The sequence below is a fragment of the Marmota monax genome, unplaced genomic scaffold, assembly GCF_021218885.2.
Source record: "Marmota monax isolate L192 unplaced genomic scaffold, Marmota_monax_Labrador192_F-V1.1 WCK01_AAM20220418_F8-fsc00124, whole genome shotgun sequence".
Classification (NCBI taxonomy): domain Eukaryota; kingdom Metazoa; phylum Chordata; class Mammalia; order Rodentia; family Sciuridae; genus Marmota; species Marmota monax.
In genome coordinates this window covers 3,298,924-3,320,732 of record NW_026692505.1, presented here as the reverse complement: position 1 = coordinate 3,320,732, position 21,809 = coordinate 3,298,924, and the positions used below count along the sequence as shown (strand labels likewise).

Here is a 21,809-nt window from a genome sequence, read left to right as displayed (position 1 = left end):
CCACCCCCACAAATACAGGCTTTATCATCTGAGCATTAATTCAGTATAGTAAATGTTCTTTCTCTTTCCCCCTACAAAGAGCATTCCTTTGACAGATTGCATTCATAGAACATTCTATTACTTTCTTAGCTCAAAAATATCTGACTTCACAGTAATTAACCAAATAAACCCCTAACTTCTTCCATGTTCCCACTGGTGGACCCAGGTAACCACCTTCATAGGCTTTCAGCACAATTTGCCACAACATCTTCTAATCCCAGCTCCAAACAGAAGCATCCATGCAGTGGACAGATATCCTCCTTAGTATATTGTCATTATTTTATCTTCTCTGGGCCTTGGATCATACTTTTTCTTATGCTTTGAAGGCCCTTTATTATATTGTTATCAATCAAAGTTCTGTTGATGCTTTTATGTCTTCATTCTATGATCTCCAGCAAAATTCATTATTCCCTTCTGTGTTCCTGAGCCATTGATTATCTCTTGCATTTCCTCTATTCACATGCATGTTTCTTCCATTATATTGTAAGGATTCTGAGGAACTGTTCTTGGAGCCATCAAGTGCTAAATGGTGTCTTGGTATAGCATCCAAGAGGTATTTGACAGCTATTTGTTTAATTGAACAAATAGTATCACTACTAAATATTTCTACATGTGAATATAATTTTCTATACCTAATGTGAAATGTGCTTTATACAAATACATATATTCATATATAAAAGTATATGCATACACATAAAATATACACCTTTATATGAGTATATTATATATCTTTCTTTGGGAGATGTGTCACTCTGTTTTATCATGGGCTGATATATTAATTAGAGTGATTTTCCTGAAATAGAAATAAAATTCATCTCTAGTAACCCTGATCTTTCTTCATTCTCTCCATCCCTTTCTTCCTTTACTTCTTCCTTCAAGTACCTTTCATGAAATCAAGGTTTTTTGGTGACTCTCATCCAAGCTCACTTTAATGAATTTGTTTTGGGTTATCATAACTGTAGGCATCTTTAATATTTCTTGTAGACTGTTAAAGGAAATGTGGATTGATTCATTTGGATGGTATTTAATTTATTTTGTGTTGCTGTAACCAAACTCCTGAGGCTAGGTCATTTATAAAGAAAAGATGTTTATGTGGCTTACAGTTCTGATGGCTGTAAAGTTCAAATACCATGCACATCCCTGGCTATATCACAACATGCTGGATAAATGAAAAGACATGTGGTCATATTACAGAAGATGCCAAACACATGGGTGTCCTCACTTTATAGCACCTACTCATGAGAAGTGATCCAGTTTTGTAAAAAGCACATTGAACTGTAACCCAGATATTTAATCACCTTCCTCTAGGCCCCACCTCCTTAAGTATTCATCACCTATCAATTTTGTTTCAGTAGGGAATTAACCCTCAATACAAGTTTTGGTGGGGACAAACCACAATCTAAGGAGATGTCAACTGACTTCTCATGGATCATCACTTTTGTTAGATATTTTAAAAGATTGGATTCACAATCTCCCTGTGTTTGTGTGTATTCTTACTTCAGAGGTGTAAGAACCTTCACAGAGGAATGCTCAGTACAACAAGATGAAATGACACGATGTTGGAGCAGAAAAGTATCACAGCAATACGAGCTGACGTTAGGAATGAAAGGGGAACACAGGCTGAGCCAGGGACTTCTGAATGTTCTCTACAAAGAACAAACTCTGAGCTCTAAATTTCTTACCTGCTATGGGAATGAGAAAGAGGAAACACATGACTCATAATGTGCTATGTCCATAAAATAAGAAATCAGCTCTTCAGAAAAGCCTTAAGTTTCCCTGAGACTAAAAACAGGGGGAAAAGATTTCTGTCATAGTTTTTCAAAATGAAGACATTGTCATGTGGCGAATATTCTCTGCATCTGATGCACACTTTGTAACTTCATAGGACAGTCACTTACTAAAGTCCCTCAGGTCAATTGGTAGAATTACATTAAAACATAATTCAGTCAAGAGCATTGTTCAGGAAGAAAGCAGCTCTAGTGTGTAGCTCTCTCACCCTCCAGTTAACCAAGACTATTTTTATATCATGTGGAGGAACTGTATTATTCCAGCTCATTCTTTATAAGCATTGCTTCTCTGGCCAGGATGTTTTAGTTGTCAGTTAGAGATCAGGATTCTTGATAAGTACACATTAAAGCTATACTTTGTGGTTGCTTAAGTGAAGAGTTTCAGGCTTTATCACTGGTCTTTGTTAAGGTCAAGTGTGTTCATCTCATGAATACTAAAGAAAATCTTGATGCTGTGTGCTTGGATACTCCGGATACCCTTTACACTGAGATGAACAGAATGAGCCTCATAGTTTTATATAGTTTGTATGAAGCATGTAGATTTCTGTTTGGACAGGAATAATGAGAAATTTAAGAACTACCAATCTATACCATAAAGTACAGATGTAATAACTTAAATCTGAAAAATGATTAAGAATTTATAGGCAAGTGTCCACTTCAGTCAACTTAAAAGTTCTTTATAAAACATCATTTGAACATTTTTCTTCTATCGATAGTTGTAGCAGACACCTTAGTACCTCAGTGAGATGAGGTGTATGTAGGTTCATACTGACATGGTTAAACACTTTTGAATATTTACCAAAAAGCATCACACTCACTTTAGTAGAGATGGTGTGCCATGTCCTTTCCTTCTAAAAATCACTGTGATGAAGCCTATGATCATGGACTCTTTTCTAGGTCCAATATTATGAATTTTATCTAAATGAGACAGTTTCCCTCAGAACTATCTCATGTGCTATGGTAGATAAATGATTTTAGTGAGAAACTTTTCATTTAACATTTGCCTTTTTAAGAATAAAAAAGTAAGGTTTTTAGTTTAGTAGGGTTACAGGAGTCCCAGTACCCTGACTACCTCTGCCATGAGTTAACTAGAGTACCTAAACCTTAATTGATTAGAAACATGTCAATGTATGTCTGAACAAACAACAGACCCTTGACAAAATAGAATACAAACATTGAAAGAGATAATATCTGTACTGCCAAGATATAGACTCAAACAAATTAAGAAAGAAATTGTGCTTAAATAAGGAGACGTGAGAGTAGACAGTGTAGTCTTTTACCTTTAACTCCCGGCACTTTATCCCTCACAACAATAGAAGTGAACATTGAAAAATTATGAGTATGTGTGCTAGAATGTTCTTACATCTCTATCATATTAAAATGCACCCAGGAGCCAACATCCATGGAGTTTTTTTTAAGAACCATACTTATCTAGAAAAGTAGATTAGGCTTCTCAGGAGAGGATATACACAAATAAATTCCTTCTGAAAATTAAAAATAACAAGACTAGCATTATTGTATGATCCAGCTGCTATGTCCAAAGGAGCAGATGTGTTCAACTCATACAGATCATTTCATAGGATGTACCCAGTAGGTTCTGTAACTGGAAGTTTGAGATTTCAAGCCCACGTCTCTAGCACTGGAGTGGGCTATGATATACATCAGGAAAAACTAAATGGGCAATGTCTTTTTCTCAGTGGATAAACATTCTTGATTATCTTTTATGTTCTTCTCAGCTAATTCCTGAAAAACTATGAAATTTGCCCATTTGATTGTGATTTGCCCTATGAATTCCATCATGTACATTTACAAAACTATATTGTATATTATCTTCATAACAATAAACACTTAGCTAGCATGGTTATTTTAAGGATCAGTGGCTGAAATACATGCCCATACTTCCTTTAGTGAGTTCACACACACACACTGTTTGCTCTTACAGCCTCACAGCCATCATCACTGAGCAATTGAAGGTGCATTAATCTTGCAGCAAACATAAAACCCATCCACTTGTGCTGTGGGGACAGCACTGGGATATGTTGGCTTTCAATGTCAGTGAATTAAAAGCTGAGATAACTTTTTCTCTTGTCAAGTTGCTGTCACTTTGTTAAGAATTAAAGACTGTATGTTTCCTAAATTTATAACAATGTGTCAGTCTATTACAACTAAAAGAAAATGAGCAACTCTGGGTTGTTTTCAGTATGTAAGAGAAAGGCTTATTGCATCCCTTCTGAGTATCTTATCCTTGGAAACTTGTATCTGTTTAATTGGCATGTTATATATTAAAATGTGACAACCACAAGTTATCTATGAGGAGATTCTTGATGCTGTGTCTTCATAGGCATAGAACTCAAATTCTTCTTCTTTTTATTCAAGAGCCAACTGACTGTCACAGTCTAAAACTGTGTGAGTTTTTTCTTGGGCTTGAGAAAACCTGCTGTGGTATGCTCTGCTGTCTTTAAATCGTCAGTGGAGAAAATGGATGCAAGTTCATGGCTATCTCCATTGCATTCTGAATGGGTGCCCTAGGAACCCCTAGCATCTCCATAGTAAGGTTGCTAAGCTCACAGGTATAGACAGAAGCAGACCTTTCTTACCTTTACCCTAAAAGAGCACATAGGGCATATGGCTTACCCTGCCAACCCTCTGTTCCTAAAGATGAAGGTGGATCAGTGTTCACTTGGTAGGTACTTGCTGTTTGCTTGTTGTGGTGTTTTTCCTAAAGCAGCTCTCCCGGTAAGCGTCCATCCTTCCTGGGGGCATAGTGTCTGTTTCCTAAGTTCCTCATATGGATAACATTCTTCCCGAAAGGAAGCCATGACTGAAAATATACCATACAAATTCATTATGTTTTTAAAAGCCATCCCTGACGATTTTCCTTCATTCCTTGTCTTCAGAACATCCCCCAAACCTTGTAAAATTAATCTTCAAATTCTTTGAACTTTTCCTGCTTCTCCCCATGACCTCCACAACTTGTCTTGATTTACTTTTCTTTTGCCTAGATGCTATCTCTATAAACTCCTAAATGGCATGATTGTATCATCTGTTTTTTTTTTTTTTTTGACCTCCTCCAATGCATTATTCACATTGCTGTTAAAATGGTGTTTTTCAAAATGCAAATTTGGTGATGAGCAACATACTTTTTCCATTACACATGGCCTGTAAATGTTTAAGTGCCACCACAAGTATACTTGCTTTTAAAAACCTTGCTTCCAGTTGCTTCAGGGAAAAAAAAAAAAAGAAACATAATTCTTTGTGCATCTCCTCAAGTTTTGTCTTCAATCTTTTTCTAATTGTTTGGGTTAATCTATTGAAGAAGAAAGTGAAGTTTTTATAATTTATGAGGAAGCTTGGTATCTCTTCTAATAGCAAGGCTTTACGGGAATTTTTTTCGTGGATCTTTTGGTGGTCAACTCGGTCCATTTGGGGATATTTTTCTTCTGTCTGGTTATTTTTCAGAAGTCCAACCTCCCTTGATCAACATGTTAAAATTTTTGATCTTTCAAAATGGAATGAATATGTTTATACCATGTTTGCTTTCTATTATGATTTTCTTTTGATTGGTAAGTTTATATATAGAGGGAGCAAAGTTCAAAATTGTTAAAGGATATGACAGTTATCGACTTCTTTGAGTAGTTTTATAAATTAACAGCTTGTGATTCTTAAGAATTTGAGGAAAAACATACACTGATAAAAATGTAAACTAGTTTCATTTGGTGGTACTTAGGCATTAAATTCAGACTGTATTTTGTAATATAAATATAAAGTTATTTGTACTGATGTGAAAATTTTCTGTATGTATGTGTTTATATGCATATATATAAACACAACATATTCCTGGGTAATATGCATTATCTTTAAATGTTTCTTGATGTACTTTTGTGGTTTTTATTCTTCATAGTGAAACATTTTTATGTATGATATTTCATGTTTTATTGATTTTTTCAGTGCATATTATACCAAATGATAGGCTTCATTGTGGCATATTTGTCTACACATAAAAACATAATTTGATCAATTTCATTCCCCAATAGTTCCTTTTATTTGATATTTTTATTTTTTAAGCTACTCCCAACAGAAAAGTGCTACTATGTCTTTCACAAGACTCCATCTTCTGCCTTCAAATAAAACAAATACGTGCCATAGTTTGCCATTAGAACTATGAGAACTTTACTAAGCAATTCAGAGTAAAATCTGGAAAATTTTTAAATACTTGAGTCACCAAATTTTGGGCTGGGTCTTCTTGCCTATCACTCCCAGAAATTAATAATCAAGGTGGCACAAGCAGGATCTTTGATGTGTTCTAGGAAGAATACTGTGAAGAGCTGGAGTTGGGGGTTGTGCATTTTTTCCTGAACATTTTCAAAAGCTTGGCGTATGAAATAACATTTAGATTTTTCAAGCTATTCTTAGTTTTAAATCAAATTGATATTTTGTTTAGAAGGAAGGTCATCAAAAAGCTTATTTTTTGGTAAAATTTCTGATACTGAGAAAGAAAATTATTTACCTCTTTTATGTTTGTTTAATAAAAAATCATAAACCTGAAATTACTTTTTGAATATTGATTACATTGTCTTTTTAATGAACTTGAAACCTGCTTTTGAATTGTCACTCAAATTTATTCATTGTTAAGTATTGGAAATTAAATATTTGAAAGTCATAATTTTATGGGATTTCACATATTGTCAGAAATTAAAATTTTCTGATGTTGTTGTCATTGGTGTAAAATTTATAAGGACACTTGAAATGTTATTTAAATAGTCATTGTATTCAGGGGAACTCAGATAAAATTTGGGGGGAAATATTTTTCAGAGTTGGGACAAAAATGCCTAAGTACATATAACCCCTCAAACGCTTTGAGAATAAACATTATCCAACTGAGATTTTCAATGAAATATAAAGATTTTATAAAATCTCATTCATGATATTATAAATTTAATTATAATTACTAATAAAATCTCATGGTGCTATAAATTAATTATAATTACTTGTCTATGATTTCAGACAATCCAATTATATAGAAAGGTGGAACCTACAACAGGAAGAACTTATTATTAATAACCTATTTGAGAGTTAATTGCAGACATGATGCCTGTCATCCCGGAATCTATATTTATACAAACAAGAACATACTGCTAACCTAACTAAGGAAGTAAATATTGTAATTGAGGCTTCACCTGTCACCCCAATTCAAGTTTCTCTAATTTTCCTCCAAGGGTCTTTTCAAAATTATACTTTGTCAAGAATTTGAAAGAGTTATTTCTTTGACAATTCTGAACAGTTTTGAATATATCAAGTTTGGTTTTTCATAAAATGTTTGCATTTGGGTTTGCTGATATTTACTCATGATCTTATATAGTTTATGGATCATTTTTGCAAGAATAACTTGTAAATGATGTTATATTTTTTTTCTCAGTACATGAATTTTGCTTATCCCATTACCAACATTGTTAATGTTGACTCCTGATAAAGGCTATTTCTGTGAAACTTCCCTAATGTAAACCTATTTATTTTTTGTTCATATTTAATACCTGTGGGAAATTACTTTGAGACTATGTAACAATACCTCTCCTCCTGAAATTTTCCATTTTATTCCTTTATTGTATTAGCATCCACTCGTAACTTTTCATTTTATACAGTATATTATCTTTGTCAATTTCAAAATAATTTTGTTCACATGGTTCCACATTTAGCCAGCAAGAGCCCTTCACTCTGGCTTCTTTGTCATTTTAATGTCTCTCTATGATCTTTTGTGTACTTTCTTGCACAAGATAATTCCACGTACATCTTGTAGTTTCCTCATCCCAGTGCTGGTTGGCATCAGTCATTTCTCCAAGGAGCAGTGTTTTGTTTTCTTGAAGAGTGATATTAGAAACCAAGATCTGATCCCTAGGCATGGCCATGACTGCTCAACATTGCTCTTCCCATGGTCTTTTGGTTCACTTAGCTAGGAAAGATGTGTTTGGTTAAGTTAAATAATGAGTGCCTGACACTTATTTATAATTATATTCATTTCTATACTCACAAACTCATTTATTTAAAACTAGGTGTTCACCCTAATACCTCCATTCTCAATCCAATGCCACGTGTTTCATTTTGGTTTTCTTTTTTATTTAATATTCATTTGTTTCAAGAAGATTTTCTCTTTTTTCTAATTTTTTTGTTTGTTTTTTTGCACTCACAGCATAGTGAAGCAGCTAGAATGAATGGTTTTCTTAGTTTTATTTGATTTGAACTTGTTAGGTCTCCTAACTTTTACAAAGCAAATGAATAATTCAGAAAGGAAGCAAAATAAATTCTCTTTACATCTTTACTATATATTTCTCTGGGTCTCTTAAAAAAAAGCAAAATTTTGAAATTCACTCCATTTTTTTTCTAAATATAATAAAATTCCTAGTATGATTTGAAGAGAAGTTTCTATAAGGTAGTTAATTATTTTATTATTCAAAGGTAGTCTTTTGGATGGATGTTAGGGTGGATACTATGGCATGTCCTTTTTGGAAAATATAAGTTGATTGCAAAATGATTTGTGAAAGTGATTACTACATTTTGTTATTGTAATAAGATTAACTCTACTATTCTATTCTTAGGGATATAGTCTAATTTTTGGATATTGGATCTTTAAGTCAATATTTAATGATATTGAGGCTGTATAGGAGGAAAGGGGTACCTTTGCCTCTTTTTAAATTTGTTTCTAAATATTTCTAATTTTAAAACACTAATATCAATATGAGTTAATTGATTAATACAATGTGAAATGGACGCTTCCACATTCAGATAAATGATAATTTAATCTAACTGGGGTGTGTGTTCTATAGACATTACTTTGCAATTTGTGGGATAATTGCACACACTCCTTCTAAACAATTTGGCTTTATTCTGTGCCAGAGTACCTTACAAACAGTCTTCAACATTTAAAGACTATTTCATAAAATGAAGTTTTGTTCTAGAATGCTCTTAGAGACTCTTATACCTAGTAACTGCCCTTACTTACTGATTAATCAACTAATTTCATTCTAAAATAAAAGCTGCTTTGATTTATGAATAGCCATATTAACACAAGCATACCACCTATGTACAATAACTTGCAAAGAGAACTCAGACTAAAATTTTATTGCATATTATTCATAATTACATTGGGGGGGGACTGATTTTTATTAAATATTTTATTTGGAATGTCAATGCTTAAGGAGCAGTTTTCTCCTGGTTTAGGTAAGTTCCTTCTGAATTACTGTAGTCTAGGATTACCTTAATTTATGTTTTTTTTTCTATTTCATTCATAGGCATATCATTTTGATAATAGCCCAGTGGCTCAACTTTGCTTGAAAACATGATTTAGCTTTTATTTTGTTTTCACTTTTTTGTTTTCAGTGCCTTACTCAATTCACTTGCAGGAAGATTGATTTTTGAATAATATGGTCATGAGGTCAAACAGTACAAATTATACCCAGTTGCCATCTGGAATGGTGGGAATAAAAGCTTTATTTACACTCTTTTCTTTAAGAAAAGCATAATAAATGTCCTTTCCTGGCTCCAAGGAATGTATTCTGCAAAGAAAATGACTCTTGTTTGTAGGCTGATACTATGGTTCATTCTATGGGACAGTGACTTGAAAACTTACGGCTGTTCAACAAAGTAGCAAATAAATGCTCCAACCCTTATGTTTATGCTGTCCTGTTCCTGAAACCCTGATTCCTCTGCTCTCCCTTTTAACAACAGTAGCCGTTCCTAGTCACAGATTACCTCAGAGAGACCTGAGGTTATAGAGTGGGCATAGAGTCTACTTATGTCTGGTTTTCTGGTCCATATACTGTCTTTTGGTCTGTGTGTATGGCAGAACTCCTGTCCTTTATAGCCCTTCGTAGGTAATTAAATAGACTACCTAGGGGTCAGAAATGTAGACACAGTGCTGAATTTGAGCTCCTTAGGGAAATCACTTGATTTTTATCATTCTTTTCACTTCCTTCCATTTCTTATCTACCTTTTATTGGCAGGCAGGATTCTATCTCTTCTTAGAACCATTGATAAATTCATGAGAAATCCATTGATATATATCAAAAGGTGAATTTTTAAAATGTGGACCTGTTTTAAAGTTACTACTATATCATGTGGCATGTTAATGTCTGATACTTCCTTCTTAAAGTATGAAATAACCAAGTATTTACAATTTTTTTTCACTGTGTAAGCATCATGAGTGGACTCCAGTTAAGAACTTATCACCATTCATGGATTGAATGAATTTAAAGAACAGCAGTTGTAGAAGAAACAGGATAAAATTAAGATTAAATTACAATACACCAAATTTAGAACTAAAAGACTTTCTCTAGTATTTACTGTATGTCTGGTCTGGAACAAGTAACTTAATTTTACTGAGTCTTTGCTTCATGTCCACAGAAAATGAAAACAATGATACCACCCTAAAAACACTCAAATATTTATGTTTGAGAGATACTGGGCATCATAGCATTTAGTAATATATAAAATGTTACGTTTTCCCAATATGATTTTCTTAACTAATTCCTTTCTTATATTTATGAATCTGCTCTTTAGAACTGGACAATTAATAGGACTGTTTTGTTAACCTTTAGAGATGTACACGGGTATCTCTTGATTTACATTCTTTTGCCAAGCATTCAGTTTCTAAATAGGAAAGAAAACTTTTTTTTTTGAAGAACATAACCAAAAGCATCTGGTTTCTTGGTTTCATCTTTTTTAAAAATCTTTTTTTTTGAGAAAGCCATATAGGCTTTTTAACATGACCAACTGCCCGAGATAAATACTTAGCTCTCCTTCTCTGAATTACTACAAGAGATGTCTCCCCCCTGACTTATATAAAACCAGTTGGTTTAAGCATTTTTGGTCACTCAAAACAAAGCTTTGCCATCCCAAATATTTAGTCCTTTAAAAATTCCTTTTGAGGGACAATTCATCAGATAATATGAATTCTATTTATTGGTCATATTGAATCATTGAGGACCCTGAAAACTCATTCAAACAGGAGAAACAAGAGCCTTCATGAGCTTTGAAGAAGTTACTTTGCATGAACACTGCTCTCTAAATTCACTTGAATGTCCAGATATCTCCTACTTTTTTGGGATTTGCATGGACTATTTTCTCATTTTCAGTTTATTGCTGTGGCTCTTGTTATATTAAGGCCTACAGTCACATACCTCTGTTCTACTTAGACTCACTGCTGGACCTTGGCATCGAGTAAGTGCATATATGCTAATATTATCCTGGATGCCAGATTAGTGCCAGGCACTGCTAGGTACACTTAATGCATTTTCCCATTCAGTCCTCCTGTCTGTAAGCTGGGTGCTATTGTTATTGCCACAGAATCTAATTAGTTTGAAGATAGAATGAAATCACAACATAGAGTCTCCAGTCTGCTTCATACCCAGTACGATGCCCAGTCTGACACTAAATATTTGTAGCATGAATGATGCCATCTATTGGTATTTTAGTAGGTTTTTTTTTTCAATTCAAATTATTATCTTTAATATATACTGCAGATTCCACAAGTACTTTATAATTATCTTATTTCATAAACATCTTATTTGACTACTTCAGTTGAACTTCTTTGTAACCAATATATATTTAAAATTTTTAGGACAATTTGTATGTCTTCGTAGATATAAAAACATACCAACTCTCTATCAGGTGAGGATTAAGGTCTAGGGCTTTTAAGAAAATACTCAGCATATTATCATTTCAACATTTTCCATATTTCTTGTTAATGAAAACTTCCCTCCATTCTTCTACCTTACAAATTAGGAAAAAAAAGTCACTTTTACTGTCTGTAAATTGATAGCATATATTCCTCAAGTCTTATGATATCCAGTCCCTTAGAAATTTTTGCTCTTATTTGTGAAAGAAGAACCACAGTGTTTGCCTCCATATGCAACTGGGTGATCCACTTGTTTTTTCCATTAGTTTGAACACCAAGAATTCCATTTTTCTCTAATTAACAGTAGAATATAAATACATATCCCATTTTGCTCTTTTTTGGTTTAATTGTGTTCACACATTACGTTTTGTCACATGGCCCTGGTTTTGATTCGATTTGTAGTAACATATTCAAGAAGGCCTCCTGTAAAATGAAGAAGAGCAGGAACTAAATGTCATCCTTATGTAGCAGCTGCAACAAAGTTAAAAGAACCACATGCAGTGTACATCTTGAATGAAGAAAATTGTTTGCTGACTAAATCAAACTAAAGGCTATAAAATTAAAGTCACCAACATCTCTTTTTGTGAATTTATAAGGCTAATACTTCTTAACCTGGTGTTTAAAAGAAATAGGGGTTTAAAAATAGTTTCTCCCATTTGATGGACGGTACTCAAATAGAAGCCAAATGTATAGCCACAAAACTACTAAAGAATGGTTAACCATTAACATGAGTGCCATTGAATAAACCCACTGGGAATTCAGAGATGCCTCATGAATAGCTCTGAAATGATTGTCACAGCATCCTAAATGTGCCTCATTGCAAGTATCTTTTGAACACAAGGAAGGTACAAAGGAAATACACAAAGCTCCTGCCTCCCCTGAGCTTGTAAGAGTTCATACATACATTGATGATCATAAAATATTTATTGGTAATATCAGTTGGGTAATTTTAAGGATGAGCCATATAAACTGGTACTTAGAAAAATGACTTCAAGGGACAAATTCACCAAGGAAAAAACTGCTCATCTTTTCCCTTGGATTTGGATGTTTACTTTATTATACTACCATTTTTGCCCAAAGTTCTGGTATACCTGTCAAATCTTTTGATAATGCATTTGAGGAAGCATACCATGATTGACATGATTTTCCTAGGAAATGTATTGGTGATAAATCTGATAAATTTTGGATTTTTCCAAGAACCATAATATAGAATCCTTCCTTGAAGATATCCTTAAATCGGTTAGACCAATGGGCAAGGACTAGTCTGGTCTTTAAGAGCCCTAGCAAGGTTGGACAATGAGATAATTGAGGCTATCTCAGAAGGACTCTGGCCTCAAGAGGTAATTTAGAGTTTCAAGATTTCCTTTCAAATGTGAGAGGTTCAGTGTTTGTGGACTTGGAGCAAAAATTAAAGTGTTATCACTAGTATTCTTCATGCATAAACAATGAAAGTGGTTTAATTGAGCAAATTATGCAAAGCCTATTTCTTGATCATTGACAGATGTCTAAGGGCTGACTTCCTGCAAAACAGAGACAGGCTATTTTCATCATAGATACCTTTGAAGTCCTGGGCAGGTCAGGGATTGTTAACAAGTTGAATAGCAATGGAAAGTTAATTCTAAGAAATGCTGACATTCCTGTTTCTCTTTTTTAAACAGAACTAAAAATTTCTTATCAGCATTTTTCATTAAGACTTAAACATATTCAGAGAATGGGCTATATTTCCTGCTCTATTATAGCTGCCATTCCAAACAAAATATGTATGAGTCTACGATTCAGTAAGCACAAGTACGTAGTAATCTGCCCTTTAATGGCCTCTCAAAATGACAGACCAAATGGCTTCATGAAGGTCAAGTCTGATTTAAATTGTTGATGAATTAGTAGCTAATTCTGCATGATTGAATATTAATATGGAACGGTGTTAAGTAAGGCACTTTAAAACTTAATGAGCACATTAATGAATAGGACAAAATGTTTTTCTTTTCATCTCATCTAAAAGTTTAAAACTAAACATTGACAATTTATTATTTTTTGATAACTGCTTTTTTTCCCCTTGTGAAAGTTTATGTGTTAAGGCATTAAGAGTATTGATTTGATTCCCAAGTTTTTGGTACCACTCATTTGATAAGCTGTCAAAATTGATGTTATCCAATAGCCAAGGCAGTTTTGTATAAATCACTAATAAATGTAGAGGGTGAAAAAAGGCAATTAACATCTTCTAAACTACACCCACTGAGATAAGCATTCCAATTAGAAATTTCATTATTTCTACAGTTCGTTTTATGTTGAATACTGAGATTTATTGCCAAATACCTGACAGTCAAATTGGAAACAAGCCACAACTGTCAAAGTGTAGCAGCTCTGGCTATTCGAATCTGTTACATTGTGATGTTTCTCATGAAAATTTAATGAAGAATGTGCATTCAAAGAGTTTCTGTGCAAAGGGGGGAGATGGATAGAATTTAATTACCCTTATTAAAAATAAGAAAAGGATGCTCTTTACATTCTCTGTTTGATTAGTATGCAAGAATGATTATCTTTGTTGTATACTTTATATATAAAAGGAGGCTCTGGAGTATTCTCTATGAGTCAAGAAGAAAAAAAAAACAGTCATGCAAATGTATTAGGCTACTTTCAGGTGGGCATAAGACAGTTTTTTCTGCTATCCCAAAGGTGAGGACTTCATTTCTTGTGAATCTAGATCTCTTTGGTAGGAGCTTTGGAGTGGCTCAAAAATTTTTAAGTTTTTGACACTTAACCACCCATCAACCCTGTAAATGTTGACTTGGTTCTTCTGAGAGATGAACTTTTAGAAGAAAACCAACAATTAGTAGGACAATATTCATGGCTGTGAATGTAACTAGTAGTTAAATGCAAAGGGTGGAAGGTGATATAGTGCCCTGGGGAGTAAAAAAATCAGGAATCCCAAGGTGATTTTTTTTTTTTTAATTTAACCTCACTGTGTTAAAAATGGAGAATAACAAATCCTAAGACTTTTTTAAGAACCTCATTTCTAGATGATGAAGGCAATCTAGTTGACTTTGAAGCACTTGAGTAAATTATTTTAATCCTTTGAAACATTTTGTGTCAATAGCTGCCAAGTTCAGTGTTTCATAATATGTGTGATACAGCAGCTATTGCTTTTTCTGCTATTTTTTGTTCCTAAATAACATTAGAACTGTACTGTAGATGGAAATATATGGGCAGAAGTTTTAAAGACATAAAGAACTGACTCAAGAAATTGAAGTGGAATAGGTTATTAAAATTAGCATAGCCTAATTTGCAAGATACTTCTTATTTCGGTTTTAATTTTTAATTTTCCTTTGGAGACTTAAAAAAAATCATCTTGATATTACACTCTTAACCACTGTTTCTGACACTTGTCCACTGTAGATCTCTGCTTGACTAAGAATGTATAAGCTTTTATGTAAACACAATGTTATGGTTTCTTAAAAGAGCTGCAACTTTCAACTTAACATGTGTCATCCAATGAAGTTAAACATATATAATACACACATGCACATAATAAATGTACATGCACACATTTATTTATTTTCTTATTTGAAGTTCCAGGCCCTAAGTAACTGGTCTAAAGGGAAAATATTCTCTAGTAAATTTAGATGTCAAACTGAACTTTTGATCTTGCTCAGACTGCTTAATAGAAGATATCTAACCTCCATACTGCTGAGCAAAAGGGCCAGACTATACATCCACTTACGTACCCCCATCAGTTTTCTCTCATAATAACTTAGACCTGTTCACTGAACCTTGCTCTTCTTGAGCACTTTCTTCTTTGGTGGGATCTTCAAATCAAGTGTTCACATCCAGAACCCCTCCAGTCTTGAATATATGCTACAGGTCACCTCTTTACCAGAAGTTCTGTATAGTAGAGAAAGTTTGCCCAGAAGCATTCTGATATATTTATTCACAAGTAGGAATAGAAATCACTGTAGTTTACCTTAAAATCTTCAAATCTAGACTAGCAAGAGGGTAGGGCTTTAGAATGCAGATGAGACATGAAATAACTCATGGTGTGGAGGGATAACCTGATATAATTGGTAAGTACAAACAGTGGATTTAGGAACCCACTGCTGTGGTATCTCTGACAAGGAGATGATTAAATATGTGGGAGTTTGGAAAAAGCTTTACAATGAAAGCAATTTGATCTGGATGGCTTCCTGGAGGCACAGTTATTCAACAGACATGATTTGTCTGGGGAATGGTGACAATCTCAGTGTAGACAGAAGAAGTTTCCTGTGGAGGATGTGATCCATGAAAGGCTAAGAAAAGTGGGACCTGATTTAACAAAAGAGTTTGTTAGGCAGCTTTCAGATGTTTAATTTCCCCTGCAGACTAGAAAGAGGAGAGATAGGAGAGCACCTAGAGCTGACTGAAAGCATGGTGAAGGCACCACAGTTGGGCTTCTGCACTAGAAATTGTAACTAAACCTCAATAAGATTCACAGAATCAACTGTGGATTTTCATGCTGGAGCTTGTAGATGACATCCAAGGGGAAGTTTGATGCCACATCTGATGATTTCTAATGTTTTGCTCACTGGAGTTGATAATTTTGAATTGTCATTTTAGAATTGTTGGCATGTGAAAATGTACTGGTGGTCACAAGGGTATAATGGTCTCTTGTTAGTCATCCCAACTGGAAGGCAAAATGTTTCTCTAATGGTCTTCAAACAATGGCTAAATTCTACTTCAGATAATTTTCATTGAACCAAAATTCCTTCAATACCTTTCTAATCGTGACTGGAAGAACTGGCAGTGTAGATTATCAGTGTGAAGCATGATAGGGGAATTTCAGTAGACTTTAATTTCTCAACAGAGATCTAAAATAACTTGATGTGGGTATGGAGAAGTCAACTGCAAATGAGTTTGAAATTCAAAGTTTAGGAATTTAAAGTTTTTAATGACTTAAAATGGCACTTAGAGATGGAGGAAATTATTCTCTTTCCAAAGGACCTGTTTACTTTTGTGTTATTAGTAGGGAGTTGACTTGTTCTTTGGTTAAATCCCTTTTAGAAAAATTTCTGATTAATTAAAACTTCCTATAAAGAAATTCACCTGTATTGCACCTTATGATTGAGCATTACATCTGCTGTCTCTTAGTATCTGAGAGGAATCTATTCCAGAACATACACACATACACGTGTGTACACACCCTACAATAGCAAAATCAGTAGATGATCAAGTCCCTTGTATGAAGTGGTATGGTATTTGCATATAGTCTTGCACATTCTCAATATACTTTATTATTTCTAGGTTACTTGTAACTGTATAATACAATGTAAATGATATGTAAGTAGTTATACTGCATTGTTTGGGGGATAATAACAAGAAAAATACCTGTACATGTTCAGTACAGTCAATTTATTTCCAGACACTTTGAATCTTCAACTGGTTTAATACTTGCAACATTTAAGTGTTAAACCAGTGGACCCAGAGGGTTAAGTGTGTTTAGTTTTACTTAAGTCATAAGTGAAACAAATTAGCTTGGAGTACAGACAGCTTAACTTAGCTCCCTGCTAACCTGCTTGTTTGCAGGGGGCATGAACTTCTATTTACTTTACACACTAGTCTATGCTTACTCACTCAGTGAAAATGTTTCTCTCTCTCTAAAATCCCTTTTTCCTTTTTGCAACTTGGTCACTCGGACTTCTTCCTCACGGGCTATTGGAAATCAGAGCTTCCGTTTGATACTCACTGACCTCCTCAGGCACAAATATTGTAGTTACTATCTGTGCTCCTGAAGATCTCACTGGGAGCTCTATCTGTATCACAGTCTCAGCTATTTGTGTGTTGGCCTTTCACATATGTGTACTCTGCTGCTCTGAAACAGAGATGATGGCTGTGACCCAATGTATGGTACTTGGTTGGTGTTAGGTTCTCAACATAATGAATTAGGTAAAAAGGGAGATTTATAGGTAATATTGAATTCTGGACATTTGACTTCTTAACGCAGTTTTTGTGTTACTTTTTGTCTTACAGAGGACCAAATTCCCAGGGGCTTCCCTACCATTGACATGGGCCCGCAGCTGAAGGTGGTGGAGCGTACACGCACTGCCACCATGCTCTGTGCAGCCAGTGGTAATCCGGATCCAGAAATCACTTGGTTCAAAGATTTCTTACCTGTCGACACAAGCAACAACAATGGTCGTATTAAGCAGTTACGATCAGGTAGGGTCTTGTTACTGTTACTAGTAACTCCTAGATAATTTTTTTAAAAAAATCTTTCTCTCTCTTTATTTATTTTATTTTATTTTATTTATTTTTAATTTTTAATTTTGAGGTATTGATTTTTCTCCCTCTTTTTTTTCTCTGTTATTTAATGTGTTGTCCATGTGTGTGATGTCATAACCTGTTTCAGAGTCTTTCTTCTCTCTGTGTTTTGCAGCTTCTGTTTAATCCACATTGCTCACTGCTGTGACTGTATTTTTGATAATTTTTTTTTAATTTACTGCTTTCCTGCAGTATTCGATGGATCCATTTTCTCCTCTTTCTGTTTTCTTTTGAAAGAAATTTATTTCAACATTGGACTTCATTCAGAACTTGCAAGGAGTTCCAATGGTTATATCCATTAAAAAATAAATGTTCATATTTAACACTAAAATGATTTAATTTTATTAAAGTGTATTTTCTGCTGTCTTCTACATTTGAACTCATCCAAGTATCAAAGTTTAGTAAAGTTTGGGCACATCTGCTTTCTTTTCACTAATACATAAATCACATAGACGTTCTCTTATGAGTAACCAGATGGATTTTTTTTTTTTTAATTTACAAAGTCCTTTTCAAAATACCGATGAGAGGAGGGGATTTTTATTAATACTTTATCACTGTGAGCGAGCATTTTCTACACATTAGCCACAGTAGTGTGCGCCCACACTCAAGGTTTTTGAACCCTTCAGGGACTGGATCTACAGAAGCCTGCTTTTGGTGTAGACTCCAGCTTTTGCTGTTTTCTCTCTCTCTCCTTATCCTTTTCTCCCTCTCCCATTCGCATCCAAGTTTATTCCTTTGCTCTCTGTAGATTAAAAGTGGAGGTAATTCTAAGTTTGTTAAGTTTTAGAGGCTGTCCCTAGTTAATTTCATGGGGGCATATATTAATAAGGTGTTTACTTTGACATGGGTAGTAATATGGATATAGAGTGCTAAGTTGTTTAACTGCCTGTCTTCCCAGAATTCTCAGCTTTTGACCTGTCCTGTGATGTTAAAGCGTCTTGTTAACTGCCTCTTTTGCTTGTTGTCAGCAGAATTGTGTAGATTAGCATTCTGTTATTGTAAATAAAGAATTAATTATTCACATGTAACATAGATGATATAGTATAATAAAGCTTTAACTCTGAAAAATTTGTACCAAATTATAAGGAATATAATAATATTTTTATGCTGTCTTTCTTCTCTCCGTATTTAAATCTCCAGAATCCATTGGTAAGTGCTTAGTTCTGAAGCGCACTTCACCCCCCACTAATTTCCATATTCAGAATATTATTATTATTAATAATAAAATGCATGGCATGCATTTTACTAACTGTCAGTGTAGACACCAGATCTCCATAGTGGCGCGCACACGCACACCTCCACAGAGCCGTTATCGTAAGAACACTGTATAGAAAGATAAATTAGTACACAAATAGTTGTTATTCACACAAATGCAACGTAGAAAGTAGCATAAGATATTCAGTCAACAGTGTTTGTTTCTAGTTAGTGCTTAGTATTTCCTATAACAGTATATATATATATGCATATTTATATATATACTTAAATAGCTTAGTCAGTATGTACCTAAATTATGTCTTTAAAAAATATTGTATAGTTCTATTTTTTTTGTTGTTCTTAAGGATATGAGGCCTATGAGATACAGTTCTAACCCTATGTGACCCCAGACCTAAGAACTCAGTTGCCCTCTGAGAAAGGCAATGCTGCCTATTATGGTCCTTGCCCTCTGTGGTATAATGCAACTTGCTTTTATGATCTAATAATACTATCTAATATATTCCTGTTTTACCAGTAGAGTAATTCAAGTTTCTTTTAAGACCTTATTTAATTCTGTAAATCTAATTTAATTCTTCTCCCCAGCCCTAGCCTCCTTCTTCTCGTACTAATGCTTCTTCTTTCTAATCTTATTTGCATTCATATTATCCACCCAGGTGGTACACCAATAAGAGGTAAGAGTGCTGAACTAACGTTCACAGAATGATCTTACTCATTCTTTCTGTCCTTTCATCCCTCTCATCTTTGTCCGGTTTCCAAAGTCATTCCAATAATGTCCATCAACTTAATTTTTTTTTCCTTTGTACTGTTTGGTTATGATTCGTGACTCTCATATTGTGAGCTCTCCTTTTCCTTTTCCTTTTTCTCTTTGTTTTGTTCATTTCTTCCTTTATGAAAATGATTATTTAAGTTGTGATATGCTTCAAAGAAAGCATATCCAGGTCTTTAGACCACAGACCAGTCACAGCGTACCATCTGTCCCTCTTTTTTTCCTTTTCTTCTTCTTCTTTTTTCTTTTTCTCTTTTTTTTCCTTTTTTTTTCTTCTTTTTCCTTTTTTTTTGTCCAACTGGAGAAAAAAAAAGATCATTTTTTTTCTTCCTTAGCTGTTCTTGTTCTGGACCAAAGCCAAGGTGGTCTGGAGAACAGTGGCAGACATGCAGAAGACAGCCTGGACCATCTGCTTTTTGTCTTTATCTTTCAAAAGGTTTTTGCTTTTGTTCTTCGACTCTTTTTTCTCTTAATGTCTTAAAAGTCAAAGAATGACTCCCCTTTCCACCTGCTCCCACCCGCCTCCAGTCTGACAGCAATGCTTTTTTTCCCACTTCTTTTTTTCTTGGATTACTCGTCTCTGGATTTTTGGATCTTCTGTCCTTCAGGCCATGGAAACAAGGTGCTCAGTATTCTTGGTGGTATGTGGTATTGCTGGTTTTTCATACTTTGACTCAGTGTTCGTTTCTTTTGTAATTCTTGTTTTGTATTTTTCCTGGGGCTTTGTGACACCACACTGCTAATCCCACTGGTGGATTTTGATGGGTGTCTTAGGGGATCTGTCTCGAGGTCCTCAAGCAGTGATTGGTTGGCTCTTCCTGGCTGGCCTGGGCCGTGCTTTTGAACTTTTTAAAAATCTTCTAATGCAACTGCTCTTTGTTTTTCAGCAAATGTAAAAAAAAAAAAATGATTGTAAGTCGTGGCAAACTGTCTTTCTTTTCTTAAAAAATCTGCATGTCTTAAGGGAGTTTTGTTTCTTTAAGTAATATTTTGATAATTGATAATGACTAATTTTAATTTTTCGCTTTGTGCAGCCTTTTTGTACTCGCTGCGTATTTTTGGCTTTCTTCGGCAGAAGACTTTCTTGAAAACCCAGCCTGGTTTTTTTTGAGCGTACCTATCTTTTGCGCCACTTTTGATACCAAAATGAAACAAAACAAAACCAAAAATTAATCTTTTGTTTTATTTAAAAGCCATACTTCCTTGAAGCAGTCTCACCCATCTTCATTTTATTAGTCTAGGAAATGAGAGTGTTAATTATGACTAGAAGCCTTGCTTGGGAAAAAAAAGATATTGTTTTCTTATGCTAGCGTTGATGATGTAAAAAAAATAATCTCTATATGTTTTTCTCATCGCATCATTTTCTGTCTGTGCACCTTAGCAAGAGATTGAATCGACGTTGAGCGGACCTTCGCTTTGCAGGGCTTTTCATGTTGTTAAGAGGTTTAGCTTTCTGAATTGAAAAAGCTTGCTCTGACCATCTCTTTGGCAATATATTTTATATCCACACAGGAGCCCTTCAGATCGAACAGAGTGAAGAATCTGACCAAGGAAAATATGAGTGTGTTGCCACCAACAGCGCGGGCACTCGCTATTCTGCCCCTGCCAATTTATATGTCAGAGGTAGGAATGCCACAACCCTGGCGTGGCTTCTTCCTTCAGGCTCAGGGGGACTTGAGATGCCCATGGGGTCTGTATTATTCTGTCAGTATGTAACAAGCTGATTTGGTAATGGTTATGGTAGCTGAAGCATTTTAGTAGAGAGAGAATTAAAAACTTGAAATATGTTGATTGTTTAAAAAAAATGAGAACTCTTGAGTATAATCTATCCTGAGGCTTGAGGTTTGTAAGTATATTTGCATTTTTACATTTTGATTTCTATTTTTACCAAATTGATTGAACTGTGTTTGGCATTTGTTTGAGGTTTTTCTCCTTTTTCTTCTACTTTTTTTTCCCTGTTGTTTCTCTTCTGTTTCCTTATCAAACCTTGAAATAATTGCTCGGTGTGCTACTAATCAGTTCTGTGGGTAACTGCAAGCATAGAGGC

The 21,809-nt window shown here is 34.4% G+C and overlaps 1 protein-coding gene across 20 annotated transcripts in view; it reads left to right on the top strand.

Annotated features, from left to right (window-relative positions):
- The window catches only part of Ptprd (protein tyrosine phosphatase receptor type D), a 2,207,759-nt gene that overhangs the window by 1,999,549 nt on the left and 186,401 nt on the right, over positions 1 to 21,809 (top strand). For all 20 annotated transcript variants that reach the window (XM_058579708.1, XM_058579705.1, XM_058579707.1 and 17 more), the window contains 2 exons: positions 17,491 to 17,679; positions 21,275 to 21,385. In XM_058579708.1, coding sequence (XP_058435691.1) covers positions 17,491 to 17,679; positions 21,275 to 21,385 — 300 coding nt within the window. The remainder of the gene's footprint in view (positions 1 to 17,490; positions 17,680 to 21,274; positions 21,386 to 21,809) is intronic.